This window comes from Eumetopias jubatus, unplaced genomic scaffold, assembly GCF_037043125.1.
Source record: "Eumetopias jubatus isolate StellerSeaLion01/CBP00866 unplaced genomic scaffold, mEumJub1_p1.0 scaffold_16, whole genome shotgun sequence".
In the NCBI taxonomy this organism is placed as follows: domain Eukaryota; kingdom Metazoa; phylum Chordata; class Mammalia; order Carnivora; family Otariidae; genus Eumetopias; species Eumetopias jubatus.
The window spans coordinates 56,742,179-56,768,668 of record NW_028274822.1 but is presented as its reverse complement, the minus strand read 5'-3'; the positions used below and the strand labels follow the sequence as shown (position 1 = coordinate 56,768,668).

The following is a 26,490-nucleotide window of genomic DNA, read 5'->3' as shown; positions in this document are numbered from 1 at the left end:
TATTAAGACAAAAGTCAGTATGCTTGAGTAAAAGGTTTCAAGATGAAACTCGACCACAGAGTGAGAAAGATGCAGTAGCCACACTCTGAGAAGACCATCAGAACACAAAAACAGCAACAAAAATAAAATGTCTCAACTCGTTCAATACCATTCCTCCAAATACTACCTTTTCATCTAATTTTAAAATATCTATTTTATTAAGAATCATTTTTAAAAGTCAATTTCAAATCAAACCTCTTACTATGTGAGGTTTTACATATTATGTTCTTCCAACTGTGGTCTGCAATTGTAGAATAAGCTGAAACTTTACTATATAAGTAAATCATAAGATTACGTTATCCCCATGAACCACATATACAGGTAGGGGACAGAGAAAAATATATGTATGTTTGATCTCAATTTTGTCTCACTGAAAACACATACTTGTTCTTACTGTCACTTTGCATTAAATAGCACAGGAATTCCTAAAAAGTTTTTAAAAGGCTACTTTGAATTTATTTTTAATTAGACAAGAGTAGTCATTCTCATGTCAAATTAATTTTTTTATCTTTAGCTTTTACAATTTTAATATTGTACTGAAAATAAGCAGAAATATTTAACAGTCCCTTTCAAAGACTCATTCCTTCAAAAAGAAAAAAAAAAGTACAAAATAAGCTCACTGGTATTATCACCCACTGGGCACACAGACAGTACAAGTTCCTTATTTCGCTGTTCCTTCTCAAATTATAGCCTAGACTCAGAATCACTTGACACTTCTGTAAGACACAAAAGCTACTGATTTATTAGGAAAGGTCTGAGGTTCTATTTTTACCTCATCTTTACTCTCATGCATAGTGTTTATAGCAGCAACAGAAAAAAAAGTCATCAGTCAGTGGGTTGAAGAGAAAAGCAATTAAGAGCACATAAAGAGGAAAAAAATAAACCTATAACTTAGTGCAACATTATTGACTACATTTCTTAGGAGCCTAACTTCTGGATCCCTGAACTGCAACCAGAGATGATAAAATAGTGTTGAGAGGAACAAGCGACCTCACTGTTACCTGCCTGTGCTCTTCAGCTGATAGGAGGCAAAGCCTGCAGGTCACCACACAGCAATCTCAGGATAAGTACTGACCTCACACCCGATGAGAAGCTCCCAGAGCCCATTTCACAGCAGTCCTTTCTGCTTAGACGTGGTCCTCTTTGTGCAGCAGCTGAAGTGGATTTAGCAATGGGTTTTGCCGAGCCTAGAACTTTTGTTACACTGCATGAGATCTGTGTTAACAGAAGACACAAATGGTCTCGGATGTAGACAAAAAAGACTGTGAAAGTGCAAGCTAGAGAAAGAGGATCAAGACAAAGCTCAGAAGGAAATCTGAAAGTTAAGCACCAGTCCTTTACTGACGTGTGATGCCAGTGATACAATCAGAATAGCTAGGAAGGTCTGTCCTGTTCCTTGGTTTGAATTTGGGTCTGATGACCCAATAATTTAGGATAACACTCATAATCTTTTGAAACAGTTCCAGAAACAGTGGTTGTTGAGCTCAGTAGGGGAAAGAATTCCATTTGGCCCCGCTCATGTTTTCCCTCCAAGAGTAGTAATGAGGATTAATAAAAAGCATGGCTGAGTAGAAATCTTAGTCTACCAAGGGTGAATGGGCATTAGCCAATTTGTAAAGGGAGCTAAAATTAAATTTTTAATATGATTTAATGTCAATTAAATGCTTACAATAAAGAATGACCATCCTGAAAATTAATCTATCTAATAACTAAAATATAATCAAATTGGTCTGTTCTAAAAATGTAGCCCTCCTTCCTTTTTAATTAAATACTATTTTATGAAGTTGGATTTGCCAGATGCCTGGAATTTTTTTTAAGTTTTGGAGACACGTTTTTAAAATGGAAGGGACTTTGCTATTTCTTATAATAGGAAAACTGGCTTCTTGTCTTAGCCATTGACAATTAACTTCATAACCCCAGAGAATTTTAAGGACAGAAAAATCAAACTAAAATCAGGAAAGAAAATTAAACAGCAAAAAGTATGATTTACACAATTACAGAGAGACAGCACTCTAGTATTCTGTAATCAATCTATAATGCTGCTGCTCTTTTTAGATCTGGCAGTGCCATGTAGGGTGGACCACCCCCACATAGAACCAGTGGATGCTCCAGACACCCCCGTAGAGTATGTGTGTATCTATGATATCCTCTGAAATCATCCCAAGCTACTGAGCCCTAAATTAGATGCCGTATTTTAACAGGAGACATATTATCTCCAAGAAGAGGCACTGCCTCACAATGAGGTCATGGAAATTTTAGTTTTACAGTGTGAAAAACAAAAGCATTTCCTTTCTCATTCACAATTCACAGCCTGGGACTGTTGTGTTTTTGCTTTTTGTGCTTTTTTTTTTAACGAGATAAAATCTGACAAAGTGAAAACATAAGCAACTAACCATATGGAACCTGACCTTATCATTTCCCTGTGATTCTTCAGGGTTTCATTTTCTAGTTCTTATTTTATAAGAAACTGTCTTCTGTGATCAATTCTAACCAGAGTCAATTATTTCGTTTTCCAATTTTGGAGAAGAAAATTCATACACCGTCCCCTTCCCACCATTCCATAAACATTTATAAGACATGTTGCTGGGTACTGAGATCATAAGGATAATGACTCCAGCTCTTAGGGAGATTGCAGTCCAGTGTGGGGGCAGGGAACACCTACAGAGCAACATCGTAATTACTTCAGGAATAATAAATCAAGGGCTGCAGTTGGCCTGGGTTCTAGGGAGCACAAAGGAGATAAAATGGCCTCAGATGGAAGAGAAAAGTTAAAGGTAGTAGGGCAGGCTTTCTAGAGGATGTAACCTGTGACCCAATGACCAAGGATGATAAGTCTTAACCGAGTAAAGAAGAATGGGGAGGAGTCTCTTCAGGCAAGGGAAGCAGGATGTGTAAAAAGGGGACAGAATGTTGTGGTTAAGAAGCACAGGCTCTGTTATGTATATTTTACCACAGTTTTCAAAAAAAGAAGCAGCAGCAGAGATTTTGGAGTGAGGCCACTACACTTGGCTTGGGCAAATTACTTACCCTCTGTTTCATTTCCCAATCAGTAAAATGAGAAGCAAAATAGTACCTACATCCTAGGAGTAAAATCCTTGTGGCTTTAATACACATAAAAGCACCTGGACCTGTGCCAGCTTTAAAGGAAGTACTAAATAAATGTTAGCATTTATTATTGTGTATACAGACTCAGATATGAGAGAGGGCAGGGCACTTTTAAGGGCATGATGAGTTTAAGTCGCCTTCTCCAAACAGAAAAGTCCAGTAGACAGAAGAAGGAACCCAGAAAAGAGAACTGGGCTGAAGTTTATCAGAAAAGGCATTCTTGAAAAAACACTGTTTTTCATTTTCTTTTTTATCTATATGAGATGATGGATGTTAACTAAACTTGTGACAATTATTTCACAATATAGGTAAGTCAAATCATATATACAATGCTATATGTCAATTATGTCTCAATAAAGCTGGAAAACAAGAATTATTTAAAAAAATAAAAATGACATTTTGAAGATACCACTTTTTCCTCCCTGAGGTCACTGCTGACCTTTAAACGTGCACAGAGGATATATCTTCGAAGCTATGTACACTTCAACTGCTACTTAAGAATAACCTGTCAGTACAAAATAATTACATCTTCCAGCATTAAAATACTCCTTTTCAAAGGGCAGGCTGATCCCACTACTCTAAATATGCCTTCTACCCCAACATCTGAGAAGGAGTGCACTCCTAAATCTATGGATGCCAAGCATTCCCACAAAAACCCACGTTTGGTTTCACACACAACATTTGATAGTCTGTGGATAGAGGAAGGTTATGTTATGATGAGACATGGTATGTGGGAAGGAATGATAAGAGGACAATATGAGACAATGTAATGAATCCTTCCCATAAAATAACGGTATAGAAATATTAGAATATTAGAGGCTTGTGTTACTTACATCTTAAGTTTCCTCACTGGAAAAGTAAGGTTAGATGTTTCCTAAGGATCCTTGGCACCTCAAATGTCCTATAAATGACTTGATGAACAAGATGTATAGAATCAAGGCTGCATATAAAACTCTGAGTAAGGAGGAATATCTGTCCAGTCCAGAAATCTGTCAGATAATGCTACCAAGGAATGTTTGTAGAAAAGGGTGGCTATCTCTAACTTTCCTAGAAAGACTCACTACTAATTTACTACTCAGACTTCAGCTAACCTTTCTTCAATCTCTATTTGCAGTGTAATGCGGCCTACTGAATAGATAATGTGCAAATAGATCAGATCAGTTGTTTGCTTTGATTGACTTGTAGCGCAAACATTTTTGCTTCATGTTGTTATAATTATATTGGCTAAAGATGCACTAAAAGCTTTATCCCTAATCTCAGAAATGCTTAATTTGCATAAATAAACATTTCTGACTCTCTTGGCACTCAAGACTAGAGACTGGTGTCTTGGCACACACCTGCACAGGGATCCAAGAAAAGCCCTTGCAGACTCCCAGTAAGGAAAAAGGCCCTGGACTGTGGGTGTGAGGGCCGAAAGGGTTATTTTGTTTTCCTGTTAGACAACAATTCCTGTAATTTCCTCATGTGTGAAATACTGAGAGGCTTCCACTTCCTCTACACCTTCCTTGAGAAGTGGCTAAAACTCAGCCCCTTCTTGTGCCATGATCTCATTGATGTTGAGGCCAACATTTTTCACTCCTGAGAACAGAAATATCCTATTCATACAGGTATTAAAGCGCAAACCCAGGCACTCAAGGCTCTACCCAGTCAGCTTTCTCACATTAGCCCAAAATGCCTGAGCCATAGACACTACCCATCATGCCAATGCCACCCAGAAGTATCCTGATTATAGGCAGACAGAAATGAACAGCAGCTTCTCACACAGCAGGCATTCTAGTCAGTCCCTAGGTTGGCCATTGCTATTTTTATAGTGAATCTGTCTTCCACTTGGTCAAAGCTAATCTCTAGGTACTAAGGAAACACAGCTCTCTTGGGGTATAAAATTGGTCATGAGAGCTATAAATGTAAAGGTAGGGGAAAAAAGTTAATTTTAAATACAATTTGACCAACATCTTCTTAACCTGTGCTTCATGAATCACATAAAAATGCATGCAAATCTGTACAACATACATATGTGTACTTTTCACAGGGGCCTAAACGTTTTATTAGATTCTCAAAGAGTTCTACGACTTGAAAAAGCTAACTACATGATAAAAAAAAATATTATTTTTAAAAATACAACTCAAGTCCCCAAGCTAGAAGTAAGAAGAAAACAAAACATATCACTTTTTGCTTTCATTTAAGTATCTATGAGTAGGGGTGCCTGGCTGGCTCAGTTGGTTCAGTGTCTGCCTTTGAATCAGGTCATGATCCCGAGGTCCTGGGATTGAACCCCTTGTCCTGTCTGCTTACCTCTCTCCCTCTGCACCACCCCCTCACGCTCTCTCGTGCACTCTCTCTCTCTCTCTAATAAATAAATATCTGTGAGTAATGAAAGTAATTCCAAATTAAAAGACAGTATATGCTGTACATGTTCAGTTTGTGAAAAGTTACCTCGCTTCAATAGTTCATCAAATAATAATTTTGACAAAACTATTCATAATTTGGCTCTAAGTAAATTCCTCCTAACACCAGAAAAAAAGAAAAAAAAAGATAGCTTGGACGGAAAATAGTTCCCTAAATTAGGTACTGATGGATCATTTAATTGAATACTTGTTGAATTTCAGGTCCAATCATGCTTGGGTATGTGGAGAATTCTATTCTAGGGCTAGCATCATTCCAGGAAGGCAGAAAACCTGTAACTGAATCTCTTTATAACTTTCCCCAAAACAAAGAGGGGTGCATTCCTTTACACCAGTAGCCATGGGCTTAATTGCAGCTGACCAAGTTCAAGATGACCTCCAGAATCTGTTCTTAGTAACATTCTTGCCTCCATGGAATTACCAAAATGCCTGCGGGGGTTGGGTTTTCATTACTGTTGAGTTGAATCTTCTCCCTCCACCTGCCCTGCATCCCTCCTGTACACACACTGCTAAAACTCTATCATCCAAAATACCCACCCATGTCATCCAATGGCAAGGCAAGTTAACTGGGGGTAAGAGCTGTCTACAGTTCTACTAAATATGAAGTCTGAAGACTGGGACTTTGACTGAACCACTATGATTCTGGCATATGTTTATGATTAAGTCAGCTACTTACAATGTGTAAGCTAGTTTCTATCAGTTACTTGATAGGGCGGGGGGGTGGGGTGCGGCATGACATAAATTCCTTGAGAATTTTAAAAGAATAAAGTTTATGTTTGGGACTCCTGGGTGGCTCAGTCAGATAAGAGTCTGCCTTCGGCTCAGGTCATGATCCCGGGGTCCTGGGATCGAGTCCCACATCGGGCTCCTTGCTCAGCAAGGAGCCTGCTTCTCCCTCTGCCTGCCTCTGTCTCTCTCTCTCTCTGATAAATAAAATCTTAAAAATATATAAATTTAGAATAAAGTTTATGTTTGAGTTTGATTCTTTCAAAATTAGTGCTTTACTTCAATAAATTATATGGTATCTATAAAGAGTTGAAGACAGCCTCCCAAAGTGAGGTATTTTTATTTTTTTTCATTGCTTTGGATAAACAATTGGCATCTCTTCAACAACTCATTCGTTGAGCCAACCCCAACTCACAAATAAAATCCTGCAAATATGTGTATAGAATCTACTACTACTTCCCTCACCAACCCTCAGTACATTCAAGCAGAATTACTGGCTCCTTCCTACACCATCTCTTTACCCCACATCCCCATCCATACACCACTATACCAACATCACACAATATATATCCATATGCCTAATCCAAACACCATTTCTTCTATGAAGCAAATCCTGTGTTCTCTCCAGAGGCTACAAAGCTAAATGAGACATGGGTCCCAATTGCCTTGAGCTCCCTTTTAAGCCCCTCAACCATGGGAACTCTGTCTTATTTTAGCTTTGATCCTTCACAGTGCCTTCAAGAGAAGACATTCAATGAATGCTAGCTTTAAAAGAATTGAAAGAGAAAGAATAAATCCATGAATGAACTAAATGAAAGAAAATCTAGGGGTCTCTATTTTCTCAGTTAAATTTTTTATTTATTTTTCTCACACACTTACATTGCTAAAACAATTCTTTGGATATAGTGTTCAATATACTAGCTTTTTTTTCCATTAATTAATCTGTTTGCTATCTGTATAAGTCTCATTCTTTCTCAGCCAACCCTTAATTCAATTTCCAGAATGCTACCACCTGAATTCTTGTTTCTCTCTCTTATTCCTTTAAATTATGTGAGCTAAGACAGTTTCCCCGACTGTCAATCCAATAGTATATTTGAGGTAATGTGACTCATATCCATCATAAACTGAATAGGGCAAAGAATATTAAAGACTTGAAAATTCTTAATTGTCTAGGCTCTTCCACAGACTCTTTGTGACCTTGAAAAGTTATTATTCTGAGATTCAGTGTCCTCACTGAAAAATGAGAACCTGTAACAGGTGCAACCTCTTGTTCCATTCAACTTTATATATTCAGGAGAACTAATTCTCTATATTTTGCTATGATGGGCTTGATATGCAAGCTTCACAAATACACAAAACAAGAAGCTGTTTATATCAGGGGTCTGAGTACTATGGCCCACTGCCACATCCAGGTCACTGCCTGTTTTTGTAAACAAAATTTTATTATAGCACAGTCACATCTATTGATTTATTTACTGCTGCTTGCATACTAACAACAAAAGAGTTGCGGGCGCCTGGGTGGCTCAGTTGGTTAAGCGACTGCCTTCGGCTCAGGTCATGATCCTGGAGTCCCGGGATCGAGTCCCGCATCGGGCTCCCTGCTCAGCAGGGAGTCTGCTTCTCCCTCTGACCCTCTTCCGTCTCGTGCTCTCTATCTCTCATTCTCTCTCAAATAAATAAATAAAATCTTTAAAAAAAAAAAAAAAAGAGTTGCAACAGAGACCAAATGGTCAGAAAAAAACAAAATACTGGCATTCTGCAGAAAAACTTTGCCAATCTCTGGTCTAAATGATGTACACTGTGCTGTGTGACTTCCTGCCTAAAGAACGTTCCTCTGCTCCCTGAATGAGACCTGGAAGTTTACCCTTCTTTAAAACTCTACATATGCTTTGAAAAGGTAAAACACCACAAGTGTTAAGCAAATTGTCACTTGACTGAATCATCTGATTCCTACCTGGGGGCACTAGAAGGAAAAAGGAAGGCTCCAGTAAACCAAAGTGAGCAGGCACCAAAAATAAATCTGCTTACAACCTAATTTTGCCTGGATCTACCACAGAAAGATGAGTCTTTAGATTCTGATACTGTGATGGGTTTTAACTAAACCTGCTCTCTTTCCTAGTTCCTCTTATATGCAACAGACAACACCTGTAGGCCAGGGAGATGACAATCATGTAAAATAATAAAATAAAACTACCAAAGTGTCTATATATGTTATTACCACTTTTGGACTCTGATAGAATGATGTGTTTGAATCTCAGAAGCCATTACCCTGACCAAAGGAAGGGAGACACAAAATAATATATCGTCTAGTATTCTGCTTATATAACTTCCAAGAATAGGCAATACTAATCTATGGTGATAGAAGTCAGAAACTGGCAGAGAGGGGGTAACTGAAGAAGGGGCATGGAGAATTTTGGGGGTGATGGAAACGTTCAATATCTTGTTTTGGATGGTAGTTATGGTCAAAAGTCATCCAACTGAATACTTAACTGTGCATTTTTCTGTATTTGAATATACCTCATTTTTTTAAGTGGCTATTAAAGATTTTTTTTAAATTTGGGGGTATGTCTTCAGAAACCTTGGAGATTTTTAGGATCACTGTCATTACATTGTTTTCTCTCCAGAGTAATGGACAGATGGGTGAGGTAGCAAGAGAAAGAAGAGAAAGGGGACAAGGGGGTTGCTGACGGAGAGAGAATTCTTGTCCAGTCTCTAAGACCATTTCCTTCAGAAATACATTCTTGCAATAAGTCATCAGATATCTCAGTCTGGGGACTCAGTCTTCCAGAAAAAAACTCAAAAGCAGGAAATGAATAAACAGGTAAAACAGATTTTTTTCCTTTAAAGTGTGTGTTTGTTAGATTATTAAAAACCACAGAAAATATGCAACATGATCACACGCCTCTTGGAAGTCTCTACTTTATTCAAATTTTATTAAATTTGTTCTAATTTTGTACCAATTAGAAATATTAAATCTAGTATATATAATATTGATAAAATTTATCTTACCAAAAAGTAAGTTATTAATGAATTAATAAAAAATATAATAAAGTGCTGTGGCATTCTTAAATGTTATCCAACATTCCTATTAACTTATGATCATCTGAAAAATCAGTTCTCCTTACTAGACAGGCTCGATTTTTCAAAGAAAGGCTGAAAGACAAACATCTTACTGATATACTGATACCCTGGCTTGGGTAGCTTGGTTGAAATAAACCAAACTCCACTTAGAGTAATTGAGGTCACTAACACTGGACAACAATCCATGCTTACTGCACAGACTGCAAAAAGAGAGATCAACTGAACAAGCAAAATTAAATGAGACAGAGATGTGTGTTATTATACAATTCTTATAGGTCTAAAGCCAATGTTTTGGTTAAAAATCTAGGATTATCTAATTACTTTCATTTCCAACTTAATAAGAGAGGGGAAAAAAAGAATTTAAGTGTTTGAAGATTCCCTGGAGGTCAACTCATCATTAGAACCCCTTCATTATCCAAATGAAGCAAAGGTATGAACTGAGTTTGGCCTGACCCTCATTGGTTCACCCAAAGTGCACATGCAGTGGCCTCTCCTTCCCTGGCTAGTCTCACTTCAGCCAGCCTCGGGGACTCCAGCACCCGGCAGCATGCTGCTACACCTTCTCCTCCCACCTGCTCTTCTGCCAAAGACACTTCCCGCTCTCATTCCTCCTAATGACTTGTGCACATTCTCTTTGTTGTTGTTGTTGTTGTTGAAGTTTAGTTGACATACAGTGTTGTATTAGGTTCCAGGTGTACAACATAGTGATTCAACAATTTTATACATTATGAAATGCTCACCGCCCTATGTGTAGTCACCATCTGACACGAGACAACATTATTACAGTATTATTGACTATATTTCCTGTGCTGGACTTTTTACCCCTGAGACTTATTTATTTTATAACTGGAAGTTTGTGCTCTGTCTTGGAGACTTAATTTAGTTATCGACTCCTCCAGAAGCTTTCCTTAACCCCTTGAACTCTCACCAACCTAACCCCGAGTGGCAGTTATACCTTCTTTGCTCTCCCAGAGCACGCCACACATTTTTCCTCAATTGTTCTTCTCACCATTGAAATACTGAGTGTCCACACTGGGCCAGTGGGCTAATGCTAGGGATACAGAGGGAGAGGCAGCGTTTCTGCCCTAAAGGAGCTGCACTTCAGAGGCAGCTGAAATAACCTGTTAACCAGTCTATCTATTCTCATTGAAGGACTGACTATTAACCATTTGTGTAGTCCCCAAACCCAATATATGGCATACAGAGGCTCAACAGATGTTTGTTCGACTTCACTTTTATTATGAAAATTGGGAGTTTAAATCCTTCATGTTTTAATGAGTGAAATAACCCTTAAGCAAAATTCAATCTTTAAAACAACGGAGAGTATATTAACCCATTATCGTTTTCTCAGTTTTATGTGTCAATGCATACTACTCATTTACAATTGTCACCAGTTTTGATTTTTATTTATATTCTTCACTTCATAGCATATTATCAACAGTTTATGTTAAACCATGTATAAAGGCTAATTTAGTGGATTCTGAGAAAGCAGGTAGCATGTAAGGTCAGAATAGTCTATTTCCTAACAGAATACCAATCCAAGATTTCTAATACTTTTTCTAATTCAAAAATAGCAAATTCTGAAAATATCACCATATATTTGAGATTATTACTATTTAATGAATGAATTATTCATTTACTCAATAAGCATATATACAGTACCTAAGACTGTATTAGGCCAGGAATACTGAGATGAACAAGACATGGCCCTGGCATCAACACTCCTGGCCTTTATAGAAGTACTGCTACCAAGTAGTGGGTTAAGTGCAATACTAGAAGAATGTAATGAGGTAGAAAAGGCACAAAAGTGGACATGACCAACTTGGTTTGAGGGGGAGACAGCCAGGGAAGAAGACTTCACAAAAGAAGTGATGCTCAGCTTTTGGAAGACTTCCCTGGTAGCTCCGCAACCCAAGGACAGGTCACATGTCCACATTTCAGCCTCCATTACCCTCACTCAGCAACCATTTGTTAAAACTCTACTGAGAGCCAGGCCTCTGAAGGTGGGGGGGGGGGGGGCGGGGGAGGAAGGTAGTTAAGGATTCCGCAATGAAGAAAACAGAGAACGTTCTTGTACTAACAGTGCTTATATACCGTTGTGGGGCTAGGGATAAAGTTTTAACCTGTATGCAAAAATGTTATTATCAAAGGATTTTAAGTGTGTTTAAGTCTTATATATTAGAAATCTAGGTTTCTTCATAAGAGAAGAGGGGAAAAAAATAAAACAAGACGAAATCAGAGAGGGAGGCAAACCATAAGAGACTCTCTTAATCAAAGGAAACAAACTGAGGATTGCTGAGGGGACGGAGTAGGGGGATGGGGTAACTGGGTGATGGACATTAAGGAGGACATGTGATGCAATGAGGACTGGGTATTATAGAAGACTGATAAATCCCTGATCTCTACTTCTGAAATCAATAATATCTTGTATGTTAATTAATTGAATTTAAATTTAGGAAAAAAAAACTAAAAAAAGGGCACCTGGGTGGCTCAGTTGGTTAAGCGACTGCCTTCAGCTCAGGTCATGATCCTGGAGTCCCGGAATCGAGTCCCGCATCGGGCTCCCTGCTCAGTGGGGGGTCTGCTTCTCCTTCTGACCTTTCCCCCCTCCTGCTCGCTCTCTCTCATTCTCTCTCTCAAATAAATAAATAAAAATAAAAAAATAAAAAAATAAATCTTAAAAGAAACTAAAAAAAATCTAGGTTTCTTTCTTGACTTTGAATCTTCAGCTTTTTTGGGGTAAGTTTTTATTTTATTTTATTTAAAGATTTTATTTATGTATTTGACAGAGAGAGACACAGAGAGAGAGGGAACACAAGGAGGGGGAGTGGGAGAGGGAGAAGCAGGCTTCCCGCTGAGCAGGGAGCCCGGGATCATGACCTGAGCCTAAGGCAGACACTTAACGACTGAGCCACCCAGGCGCCCCTTGGGTTAAGTTTTTATAAGCTCCCCGCCTTCAGTCTGCCTTTTTTCTCTCGGCACCTTTCCATATAAGCTAAGTTTTTATAATAGGTTCTGCTTGCTGCCTCTACTTCCTCACCTCACACTCATTCTTCAACCTACAGCAAACTGGCCTCCACCTCCATAACCTCATTAAACCCACTCTAGCCAAGACCTTCACTGCTATCCATCCTCCAGACCCAGGGGGTGATTTTCAGTCTTGACATTATTGGTCATCTAGCTACTCCTGATACATTGTCTGCTCATTCTGAACCTAATGCCCTGTCTTCCAGAATGCTCCTAGCCTCTTAGTCTCCCAATGCTCTGCCCTTCCCTATTTGGCATTGCTCTCCAGGTTTCTGTCTTTGTTCCACTGCTGTTTCTACAGATACTCTATTCCTGCCAAATCGCATGCAGTCCTGATTTTAACTCTCTCCTGAATGCGGAAGTCTCCCATGAATAAATAGCTTAGAATTTTCAGTCTTGATCTCCCTCCCAAGCTGCCAGCTTGTAGAGCTAACTACCAGCTGGACATATACACTTAGCTCAAAGTTTCACCTGCTAGACTCATCACCCCATCCACAATCTACTCATCCACCAGAATACTCAATTTCAATTAATAACACTCCAAAAACAGAAACCATTAAATTTTAATCATCAAACCATACGAACTCCATTGCTTGTTTCTCCTCCAGAATCCATTACTCCCTTTCCTCTGTATTCTCACAACCCCTTATCATCTTTACCTGAACAATGGCATTTGCCTTCTAAATTATTTCTCTACCCCCAGTCACAGTCCTCCTTAAAACAATCTTTTACACTCCAGAAAAATAAGATTGGAGGATCCTGGAACAGAATAAGCAAACAGTTTCAAGATTACAACTGAACTTTATGGATTTTAATTCAATAGCTCTGAAACCAGATTAAAACAGTAAGAATGATCTGAACTGGAAATGAGTACATTGGAGACAGAGAGTGGAAGAAATAGAAGAGAGAATAAACCAGGTTAAAATTTGGTTAACTGAAGAGTGTTCCCTCTTAAGACACATAAAAAAAGTCCTTCCATGGACTCTAAAGAAAATTGGTTCTAATCTTAACTCCCACAAGAAGAACTATTTTAAAGTCTGGATAAGTCTCATGTTTGTTTAAGATTGACATAATAGAAATCATTCGGGCTTCTTCTAAGCAGTGACTGACTCATGTTGTTTTAGCTGGTGTTGACTCACTGCCCCACAAAGGATGACACAGCTTTAAATAGGCAGAGGATGGCCTAATTTTTCCAATTACATGCTTCCAGCAACCAGAAGACGTGGGGGTCCTCTAGAGTGGAGGTTTCTGCGACTAAGCACAATTCAGATTTTACAAAAACCGTTGCCAAGTTGACCTGGTAATCACTGAGCTTTATAAATGAGGGGGGAGAGAAGTTAAGTTGTGGTATGTTAAAAATCACAGGGGCCGGGCATCCTCTGTTTTTCAAAACAAAAATCTGCGGAAACTTAGAGTCAGCTCTTTTCCCATTTAATTGCTTACTCCAATGAGGTCAGCAAATGTTTTTCTTTAAGATTCCAATGAAAAGCCGCAACAAGTGTGTCATCAAGACTCTCCACATTAACTTCAGTGAGATAATGTAAGGGTAGCTGTAATCGTGTTTGAAAGGAAGCTAAGGAAATGCCATTCTCATAATTGTTGCCACCTTTTCTATACTTCTACACCCTTAATGTCTCCCAGTGAGAGCACCAGTTTTCTCTTCTGCCATGATTTCCTTGCTGTCAACCTGACTGCTCCCAGAACACAACAGACCCATGTTGTGGGCCTGAGTGGGTCACCAGGGGTCAGCAGAATGAATTCCGAGTCTGGCTCAAAAAGTTTGTTATTCCTTATGAGCCTCTCAGCAAGATACTTCCATACTTTGCTTCCCTGTTGTACCATAGAGATTGTCCCTTGCAGTCCTTACTCATGAGTAGTCTTTCATGATGCTTCATTCCTATTTGTAACACACTCTGAACTCCCTGGCTGTTAAGACTAGTTAGAAGAGACTCCTAAAGACTCAGCAGATGGCAGAGAAGTCTGGACCACACTGTTTATATATAACTGAAATGACTGTCCAATCTCCATAGTGTCCCAAGAACTGGAGTTTATCAAAATGAATACCATGCAAAAGAAACACAAGTGCACAGAGCCTAGAGACCATTCTGATTCTGATGTCTCCAGATGACTCAAGTCCAGACTACAATGGGCCCTGGATTAATTTTCTAAATAGGAATCCTTGCAGCTCAATTCTGGTATTACCCATGGCTACGAGGTCATTGATGGATAAGGGCTATTAAGACTAGGCGTAAGGGGCACCTGGGTGGCTCAGTCGTTAAGCATCTGCCTTCGACTTGGGTCATGATCCCGGGGTCCTGAGATTGAGCCCCACATCAGGCTCCCTGCTCAGTGGGAAGCCTGCTTCTCCCTCTCCCACTCCCCCTGCTTGTGTTCCCTCTCTCACTGTGTCTCTCTCTGTCAAATAAATAAATAAAATCTTAAAAAAAAAAAAGACTAGGCATTGCTCAGGGGTCTAGACTGCCACAACCTATCCATAGTATCTAAATTTTTGAGCAAGATTTAGAACAAAACTGATCTTCATAAAAGTATGGTCCAGGACCTGGATTGGTCCCTAGCTTGACTTCAAATCAGGACAAAGCAAAAAACTGACTGACTATTGGGAGAGAAAATAGAAAAGCTCCATTAATTCTCATGGACTGTTGTTTCTCAACTTGCATTAAGAATTCTTCTGTTGTAGCACTTTTCACAGAACTAGAACAAAAAAAATCCTACAATTTAGGTGGAACCACAAAAGACCCTGAATAGCCAAAGTAATCCTGAAAAAGAAAAGCAAAGCTGGAGGCATCCCTTATATTACAAACCTGTAGTAATCAAAACAGTACGGTACTGTCACAAAAACAGACCCATAGATCAATTGAACAGAACAGAAAAACCAGAAATAAACCTACAATTACATGATCAATTAATCTTTGACAAAGCAGGAAAGAATATACAATGAGAGAGAGTCTCTTTCCCAAATGGTATTGAGAAAACTGGTTAGCTACATGCAGAAGAATGAAACTAGACCACTTTCTTACACCATACACAAAAATAAACTCAAAATGGATTAAAGACCTAAATGTGAGACAAGAAACCATACAGTTCCTAGAAGAGAGCACAGGCAGTAATTTCTCTCACATCGGCCATAGCAACATTTTTCTAGATATGTCTCTTGAGACAAGAGAAATAAAAGCAAAAATAAACTATTGGGACTACATCAAAATAAAAAGCCTCTGCACAGTAAACAATCAACAAAACTAAAAGGCAACCTACTGAATAGAAAATATCTGCAAGTGACATATGTGATAAACGGTTAGTATCCAGAATACATAAAGAACTTACACAACTCAACACCCAAAATACAAATAATCCAATTAAAAAATGGACAGAAGACGTGAACAGACATCCAGATGGCCAACAGACACATGAAAAGATGCTCAACATCACTCATCATTAGAGAAAGCAAATCAAAACTACAATATCACCTCACACCTGTCAGAATGGCTAAAATAAAAAATATAAGAAACAACTGTTGGCAAAAATGTGGAGAAAAAGGAAGCCTCTGTTGGGAATGCAAACTGTTGCAGCCACTATGGAAAACAACATATGGAGGTTCCTCAAAAAGTTAAAAATACAACTACCAGAACACCTGGGTGACTCAGTGGATTAAGTGTCCACCAATTGTTGATTTCAGCTCAGGCCATGATCTCAGGGTTGTGAGATCGAGTTCCGTGTCGGACTTGGCACTGAGCGTGGAGCCTGCTTGGGATTCTTTCTCTCCTTCTCCCTCTCCCCCATGCCCCCAAAATACAACTACCCTACCATCTATTAATTGCACTACTAGGTATTTACCCAAAAAATGCAAAAACACTGATTTTAAGGGATACATGCACCCCTATGTTTATAGCAGCATTATTTACAATAACCAAATTATGAAAGCAGCCCAAGTATTCATGGACAGATGAATAAACAAAGAATAATAATAATGGAATACTATTCAGCCATAAGAAAGAATGAAATCTTGCATTTGCAATGACATGGATGGAGCTAAGAGTATAATGCTAAGCAAAATAAGTCAGAGAAAAAAATATCATATAATTTCGCTCATATGTAGAATTTAAGAAACAAACAAAAAAAAGCAAAGAAAAAAAAAAGGGAGAGAGAGACAAACCAAGAAACAGACCCTAACTATAGAGAAACAAACCAGAGAAATGGTTATCAAAGGGGAGTGGGGTGAAGGGATGGGTGACATAGGTGATAGGGACTAAGGAGTGCACTTGTCATGATGAGCACCAGGTGATATATGGAAGTGCTGAATCACTATACTGTACACCTTAAACTACTATAACACTGTCTGTTAACTGTACTAAAATTAAAAGAATATTTTATTTTTTTAAAAGAATATTTTAATTAAAAAATTAATTTAACACTCTCCCTGAGGGAGAAGAAAGAAAAAAGAATTTTTATGTTGTGAGTCATACTGCAAGGAATGAAGTGAAAAATACCTTTTTAACCATGGAAATCTATCTTAGTAGTTAAAGAAAGCAATTAATAAAACTAAAATGAAAAATTCTAAGAGCTAGTTACTAAGAACATCAAATTAAAGGATAACAATTGCCCTTCCCCACTTCTGCCCCCCCCAAAGAAAACCACAGGAAGATTTCCTGTTACTAATTGCTTAGATCACACTTTATTAGTCAAATTGAATGGCTTCTTCAGCACATTTTGTCTACTTTAAAATACTGTTACCTAAGACTGCATGAAGGGCAAGAAATGTAGCTTTTAAATTAAACGGAAAAAAATTCCTAACATTGTACTTGCTTCGACTGATAACAAAATTTCTCAAACTTTATATATCCATTCATATTTAACTCACTGCATACTTATTCCATTGAAACAGAATAAAAATGATTTCAAAAGGAAAGACTAAATCAAAACTGAGTATCTGTAACATCTACTATGTGAAAGTTGCTAGTTTGCTAAGGGGGATACAATAGTAATACTGTCCCTGCTCTCAATTAACCTATGACCAAATTGAGACTGAAAAACACTAAATCCATATTAAATAATGTTTCAAGATTTAAACAACAGGTTAAAACAAACAAAACAACAGTTTTGGAAGGGTTGGGTGGGAAGCCTGGCTCTATTACCTCATGGTGTGACCTTGGGCTACTTCTCTGTGCCTTAGTTTCTTCCTATGTCACAGGACTGTTTTAAGGATTAAATGATAATGGACGTTAAGCTAAGTAAGTTGTCAATAAAAATAGTCATTTAAAAACAAAGAAATGACATCATAGGACAATGATCCTTATGACAGGTGAAAACTCCCTGTTACTATTATCTAGGAAATTTTCAGGAAAGAAGTTTAGTCCTCACGTCTCTAACTATATTTATTTCCCTTTGCTTGGCTCTTCATCTCCAGCTACTTAAATATGGGTTTGGTTCCAACCACAGACCTGTTAATTTTGGTTACTTGTATGAATGTTTAGGTATGATAATGAGGGTAGGGAAAAGTGTCAAGAGATCAAATGTCATATTATTAGTTATAATGTTATTTTTCTATGTTTGACATTTTTTCTAATTACCTGTCAGATATCTCTACAGATCTAAAAATATAAATACACTGATAGACCTTTGTATAAAGACAAATGCATTGGCCAATGTTTTCTAAATAGATTTTCCATAAATGAATACTAAGCAGGAAACCTCAAAAGGATTCTTTTCTCTGTATATTACAGATGTACAAAAGTAAACTTTGTTGCTAATCACAAAATTTAACACAGATCTAAAGATTTATCTCTTATATATGATAATCAGCACCACTGCTTAGAATTATTAAAATAGTAGAAATAAGTCTCAAGTGCTTGATAATTTTAAAAATGCTCCATATTACTTTGTCTTTGGTTTCCTGTCCTTTGTACTGTGTGCCTGTATGTAGTCATCTTCCACTAATCTAAGGGATCAGAAAAGGAATGCATAGGTTTAATTAGTTTTTGAAGAGTAACATGAGACAAAGCAGCTGGTTCTCTAAGTGATATTTAGTGTATGTTCTCCCACCCTTGGACACTTAATGCCTGTCAAACAGATAGTTTTATTTATAATATTCATTTATTGAAGAGTGATATAGCACAGTTGATACTGAAAGACTGTGTCATAAACCCCAGATATTTAAGATGAATATACACTGAAACAATATTTTAGTTCCCATTTTAGAAAAGAGCAACTTTAAGCTTTTAGATACATTACTGTTTTGTTCTGAAGTGCATCCTCTAGTAATCACAAAGAAATGAACACATGAAATTGCATGTGATGAAAAATGACACATTATACAAAGCTCACCAACTCAAGTAACCAGAACACAGCAAGAAACTGAAAGCAAACAAGCAAACCAATAAATGCTCAAAGAAACTGAAATAAATGCTATCAAAATCTTTTGTTAGATTATACAGTTTAGTCCTTCGATAAGCATTTTCTTTACACGGTTCTAACAACCTTGATTATCTAATAAAAAGTAAATTATAAAAACAACAACATTAGAAAGAACAAAAGTACTGCTTAAGGTTTTTAAGGCTGCCTGAAAATAAGGGGGAAAATAACAACAATAAATATTTAAAAATTATATAAGAAATAAACCAATATACCAATGTAGGCTATGTACTATGAAGGCAAGCAAACTTACACACCTCAACAGGTGCCTTTTACTACAGCACTATAACTCATATGCCTTTATGATGACGGTCATTAAGAAAAGGAGCATTTCTGCCCTAGTTAAGGGTATGCCTGACCTTATATTTTCATCCAAAGAGGCTTAAAACAAAATCTATCAATTAAATGGATGAACTTTATTTCCAAAATTTTCTTCTGAGAACATTTTATTCCCTTCCTTTGCTCTGCTCCATAACACTCTACTTCTATTCTTTCTGGAACGGAGATCTAGAGACCACAGACTGAGAAAACAGACAACAGGAATGACTTCAGAAATGAAATAGTTTGGTTTAAGGACAGAATGAGAAGAAATTTTAATTACATGTAAATCAAATATTTACTTGAGTTATGACACATCTGCATATGTTCAAGTAACATCTCAGGAACACTGGTAAGGGAAAAAATGTTTCCATTAGGTATAAACATAGTTCTAAGAAAACAGACAGCCACAGTAATACTCTCCAGGCAAGGTGGGATTTAACAACTACCCTCTCTTAACACAGAATTTAATTTAGTAGCCTTCTATTTTTCTCTGAAGACTATCATAAAATTTTGCTTCCAAAAAAATCATGAAAGTTTGAAAATTAGGGAATAGATTTCATGAACTCAGACCAGAAAAAATTGAAACATTTTTTATATTTGGTTGATTATTTTAAAGATGAAGGAGATAAAAACAATAAAGTCAGAATACTGAATGTGGACTTTATAGAATGGAAAAGACATCAATGTAGAAGAATTGAGAAAAAAATTAGTAGAGGGAAGTTCAAGAAGAAAACAGAAGATATTTCATAATCATAAAAAATCTCCCCCAAGATACTTATTAATTACCTAGAGGAAAATATAGTTTACCAGTACTGAAAACCCAGCAGGCACCATTTTAACCAGGTGATCAGAGCCAGCATCAGCATTAATGAGACAGGTCACCATCGTGTACCCCCTAATATGATGCACTTGAAAGGGCCCAACATCATTCTGTGCAAGTCTTACCCACAATGCATAATTTCAGTCTAACCATGAAAAGACATTGCACTAATCCAAATTAAAGAACTTCCTACAAAACAAGCAATCAGTACTCCAAAAGTGCCATAAGAGATAAGGACAAACTGCCAGAGAGACTGGAGGTTTGGGAGGCAAAACTAAATACAATGTGGGATCCCAAATTCAATTCTACAACAGAAAAATTCTAATGCTAGCAGAAAAGCTGATGAAATCAGGTCATAAAGACTATATAGTTAACTGTACTGCACCAGTGTTTTCAGTTTTGATTAATGGAACTAGGGTTATGCACAATGTTAACATCAGGGGAAACTGGGTGAAGGTTACTTGAAATACTCTGAAGTACTTTTGCAAGTTTTCCAGAAGTCTAATATTATCTCAAAAAGTTAAGAAAGTATTACTTTTATTCTCATGAACATGATTCTACATCACCCTAATTCCCTGAATTTTTGTGGATACATTAAGGATTAATGATCAGGGAGAACTGAGCAGGTTAAAAATGGACAGAGCAACTGGCCAAATGTTTAGCCAAATGACATGATCAAAGGAAATGTGCCAGATGTTTTCCAACAGCTCCACATATGGAGGCATCTATGCTCAATAGGGGCCCCACTGTAAAAAGAATCCAGAGACACCAATTCTCGTTTTAACCATGACATTAAAAATGACCCATAAATACCTTATCCTCTCATAAGAATTCTATTTCTATAACTTTTTCTGAATCCTCTAAAAAAGTATTTTAAAAAAAGGATCTGCCCCATATTTTAGTGTACCTGTGTATATGTTCAGAAGCTCACACAGACCTATATAAGTCCTTAACTGAATGAGAGCTGGCACCTTGAAATAAATGTCTTTTTAATTTCCATCCAAGAAGAATATGGCACTAAGAGTTGCTAAATTTAGTTTTTTCCATAAAATAAAATATTTATTTTCTAATCATCATTAATTCCATTTTAATCAAATCATTCCCATTACTAAGAATAGTTAATGATATTACAAAACAATATCCCCTTTACAAAAGTTTTAACATTGCTATAGGATTAAAATTCCTAGGATAACCTTGGTAAGCTTCTTTATTTGTTTTTGAGGAAGAGCTGGTTCTCTTCCTCTTCTATTTTTGTTCTGTCTTGGGAAGTTTATGGTTTAACGAAATAAACACCAGAAATACTCATGGCCATTTTTCACTATACACTCACCAAAAAATATTATATATATTTCTTATATATAGCTTAGAAAATCTTTGAAAAACAAGATACCTAGGCTTTATCTTCAGCTATCTTTCATTCTTTAAGCGAAATTATTTTGTATATATGTCAATATTTTCCACTCTGGATTCTGATTAAGGGTCTAGAAGCTCAGCCTCTTTAAAAATTACATGATTGTAAAGACAGTCCCAACCACTTAACAGAACTGAAAATTTACAGTCTTCATTCTCTTTTATCCTTTACAAAATAGAATGTAAAGACAGAATGTTTGTGAAATAAGGAATTACCTTCTCTCCTCCCAACAAATACTTAGTACTTGAGTTTTTTTCCTCCATTAATACCTTTTGGGGATAGGTACCAAAAATGTTTTACTCTCCTCTTTATATCAACAACACCTGTAATTAAAAGGATAGCAGTAATGATACATCTAACAATTATTGGATGTTTCATTGATATTGGACACTATTCTAAGCAGCTGAAGCAAGTTGCCCAAGACCACATGGTAATAAATAGTGTAGGTGATGTGTGGGGTCTGGGAGCCTGATCCCAAGCTTGAGTCACTGGCAAGTACACTTTATACTGGCTACTTATTTTAATAAAATAAAACGGGCAGTCCCTAAAGAAACTGGTGGCCACCCAGCTTCAATGTTGAAGAGTTGGAGGGGGAGGCATGTAATGGAGCAGCCATTACTCAGCTTCAACCAGTGCTGGCAGGCAGCAGCAGAGGCCTGAGTTGCTGGATCCTTTATTCTTTTATTATTATTTCTTTTACTGAGAAGCTGGCAGTCCAGATTGATATCTGAAGCTTCTTGCTTTCAAAATGTTGCTACTTATTCTAAGCTTTTTCTAAAAATCCTATTTGTCTGAAAGGTAAAGGGCCACGTTCTCAAGGCAGGGACTTTGTCTTATTTATCTTTGTATCCCTAATACGTAATGTGTGGCTGGCACATAGTAGGTACAAACATATTGACTTCTGCTGTTAAAAATCCTGCCATTTCATCTTGGCCATTTTATGACCTTGGTAGGAATTCATTAGTTTATTCAACAAGCATTTACTGAGCTACCACGACGTGCCAGACACTGCTCTAGGCACTTGGGATTACAACAGTGAACAAAAGAGAATGATGAAGAGAAAGATACAGAGGAGACTGAGATTATATTTTAGTGGGAAAACTGGGCTCAAAAAACCAAAAGCACATAAAGTCAGATGGCGTGGAGGCTTGAAAAATAAGGAGAGATGGGTTTGCTTTGAACTGAAACTTTGCTACTCAGACCTAAAGAACAATGATACAAAAGTCCATGCTTCCTAGTGCCATACTGGTCACTCGTCCACAAATATGTTACACATACATAAGCAATTTTAAGGAAAGGGTATTCTTGAAAGAGAGAGTGCTTTCTTCATAAGTAGAACAATACGATCTTGCTCCTTGGCTTGAAAGGAAGTATTGATCAGTAGTTAGTGAGTCAAAGGTTAATAACTGGGTCCTGATTATTTCTGTTATCAGACTCATGATTGATGGTGTCCTCTGGCTCCTTAAGTACAGGAACCTCTTTTTGATTGTTGTTACTGGGAACCAAGGAATTAAGCTATTCTCTCATGATTTAGTTACAGAGGACAGGGTCAACTATCTCCTGCATCAGAGAATTGAGTGACAAAGGTTCCTATAGAGAGGGTGTACACGGTCACCAAAATGCAAACTTGGAGCAGCATAAATCTGATTGGCAGCCATATGATAAAACACTAACTATGACACACAACTCTTGCTCTCATGCATTATCATTCCACAAGACCACATGCTGAGTTAATGGAACTTCTCCTCCAGTTTGCTTTGGAAACGGATGTAGTTTCCGAAGGCCCAAATGGCACAATCTAGCTATTACTCCTAGACAGCTGCTGGGAGTTAGAGACAGGACAGCTATACCAGGACCATCTAAAAATGCACAAACCAGGCCCCTGCTTCTCATGAACTCACTTATATCTATTTAGTTACTCATAATCTGAATAATTATAGTCAGGGATTACGTTTAGAAAAGAAAGCACCCTAAAGACAAATGCAAGTTTATATCTTCAAGCAGCCTTTAAAACAATGTGCTACTAAAGCTGGAAGAAAAATGTTACTTTCTCACTGTCTTTATATAAAATAAGATTTCACTCAACCTGCTCTTTTTGGAAGAAACAATATTGTCTTTGTTAGCCGAGCCTAACATAGATCTCATGCCAATGTAGTTTGTTCTTCTCATGGATACTAGCCAAAAGGATATTCCTTGAAATAAAATCACAATCTGTTGAAAGCCTCACAAATCAATTAGATTAGGAGACAGAAGTAATCATTATCACATAACTGAAGATAAAAGTATGAGAAAAAGTGAACAAAAATAAACTTGATGCAAAAAAGCACATCAACTCTCAAACCTCCCACTTGTTAAAAAAAACAACAACAACCATCATTCATCTGTGGATCCATAGTAGATAAACAGCTACATTTTAAGCAAGCAAAACTTCCCCTAAATATGAGTCATATATCAAACCATCTCACTTATTATTGTCTGTCCAGGGAAATTTCCTAAGAGTCTAACATTTTTGTTTAGTTAATGTAAGTCACATTGGCTTTGCAGCAAACAGATGAACACTGATACAGAGTAATTTAACATAGATCCCTGCTATATTAAATCTAAAATACACATAGTGAGATGGTTATAGACCTCTTTTCACCCAAAAAAATAAATTATAGTAGCATTTACAACATTGAGTCAACATTAGCAATAATAAGATAATGATACCAATGTATTTATACAGTTGGTTTTTAAAATCTAGAAATAAAATTTTTAAAAGTCTACTCAGATTTACTTTTTAGAGTATCTCTCCAGCTATGTTTTAGCTCAGATGGCATGCAGTTACTAAAGAAACTTTCAATAGTATTTGAGAATTTAGGATAATGTATTTTGATTTTTTTCTTTTCTGCTTGTCTCATTTCCAGTGATTTTTTTTTTTTAATTCTCCAATATGTCAATGGGTGAATTTGGCAGAAATGAGGCAAATGCCTATTTATCATCAAGTTGTATCAAGAACACAGCTCGACAGCTAACCTCTGCTAGCCAAGGACTTTAGCCACGGCCGGCTGAGACTTCGTGCACTTCCCACTTACAATCAAGGATAATACAAAGAGCAGTAGACTCACTCATCCTGTCCACCAAAACTTGAAACAAAAATCAAGTGATGGTGCTCTTATGCCCTGGAAGAAAACACAGCTGGGAGATGAAAGCGCAAGCCCGGGAAACCTCTGCTCCCTTTGGAGCCGCTCTGGGTACCTGCTGCCCGGGTGGCTGGCGGTGGCCCTGGGCGCGCAGCGTGGCTCGGAGCTGGGCGGCTGGGAGCGAGCGTACGAGTGGTAGGCGGTCAGCACCACGCCGCCCGAGTCTTCCACTTCCATCCTCAGCCGCGCATGTCCCCGCTCCGGCCCGAGAACAAAGGCGGGGACCAGCATGGACCAGCGCACCGGGACTCGGTCACCAGCGGGGCGGTGTGGCCCGCCAGTCCAGCTCCTAGGGGCTCGCTCTGACGGCTGTCAGGGGCGCCCCGGGAAGCCAGCCCCGCCCGCGGGGCAGCCCTATTAGCAGGGACTTAAAGACACGCCCACAAGTCCCGCTGGGGGTGGGGGGTGGGGGCGGGGAGAACGGGGGGGGGGGAGAATGCGGAGGGGGGAAACCGGGGAAAGGGGGGACCGCGGAAGGGGGGAGGGGGGAATCCCTGTTTTTAGGAAACTGGAAACCCGCTGTGATCCTTCAGGGCTCAGGCTAGCTGCTTTAGCAGTTTTTCTTGCTTTGTTTCTTTTTCTTTTCCTTTTCCTTTTCTCATCTCCCCCCCCACCCCAAATGGGGGAGGCTTATCCCATAGCTAGGAACATTTCCTGCCTGGCAGCAAGAAACGAGAGAAAGAAACCTTGCCTTGGGAGCCTGGACTGAGAAGGGGAGGGGCCAGGTCTACAACGTGTGGTCCGGGGAAGAAAGGAAGAAAATGTGACACTCTCTCATTTAAAGCATCCACTTCAAAAATTGAAGAACCGGATTACATTGCTGTGTACCTGGTCAAGTTACAATAAACTTGATTTCCTTTTGGGCAGGTAACTCCCTCTTACAGCAAGCAGAAAACCTCCCTCCCTAACCCTCAACGCCACCACAGCAACCAGACTCTTACCTCACCCCACATCCCTTTCCTCCTCCCAATCCTGATCAAATTAAGATAGTGCTTTCAGCTTGTCTGAAAATTAGACTTGATTATTCTGGGTCCAATGCATGTTTTTTCGAGGTCTTTATTTAGAGGGAAAATGTGTGGCAGGGAGGCAGGTAAAAAGGGACATAATCAGAAATGATTTTCAATGATTTGGGGTCTGAAATATGTCTTTACCTGTATCAAGCTAACAACACAAATGGAAAGACAACATTCTTTTAACCATTTAAAAAGGGAACCAGAAGTATATTAGAGAGGCCCACAATGACTTCATCTTTCACACCCAGAGAGGGTGTTTTACCTGTTGTCTCTCACACTCCCCTGGAAGCTAGGTGAAAGGGAAAAGAGAAATTAGTTTACCCCTTACTGAGGGATGACCCAGGTCATGCTACTTAACATCTCAGAATCTGTTTCTGCATCTGTGAAATGGGGAAAACAATATTCTTCTCATGGGGTTAAAAGCACCACACACATGCTAGGTTCTCAAGAAATGTTGGTCCTCTCTGCTACTTCCTTCACATTTTCAAGAAGAGAGACATTTATTTTCACTGCATTTTCAAAGGTTGGGAAAGAAAAAAAATATCCAAAATGCTTCTGAGGAAATATTTTGTTGATTAAAGGGGTTGGAATAAGAATGACTAACATTTATTAAAATACCCTTTATGTGTTGGATCCTGTTCATTAGCTCTACTAAACAACTCTATGAGGTAGGTCCTATTAGTATCCCAATTTTGTGAATTAAAAATTTATCAAACATCAGTATATGAAAAAAGGCACATACAAAGAATGCTTCATTCTTCAAAAACTTCAGGTACAAAGACGTATCTGTTTACCTACTGTGTTTTATACTAAATGCATCAAAAGAGAATATTTTCTTAAAATGTGAAATAAATTCATAATGTAATTATTGATACACATCCACAACACCTTATCTAAAACTTTAGGTCCAGGGGCGCCTGGGTGGTGTAGCTGGTTG

The 26,490-nt window shown here is 38.1% G+C and overlaps 1 protein-coding gene across 1 annotated transcript in view; it reads right to left on the bottom strand.

Moving 5' to 3' along the window:
• ARHGAP28 (Rho GTPase activating protein 28) overlaps positions 1-24,771 on the bottom strand; it is a 209,498-nt gene extending 184,727 nt beyond the window's left edge. Inside the window, exon 1 of the mRNA XM_028123945.2 lies at positions 24,596-24,771. Within this exon, the coding sequence (XP_027979746.2) occupies positions 24,596-24,771 (176 nt within the window). The remainder of the gene's footprint in view (positions 1-24,595) is intronic.
• Between the last annotated feature and the right edge of the window lie 1,719 nt (positions 24,772-26,490).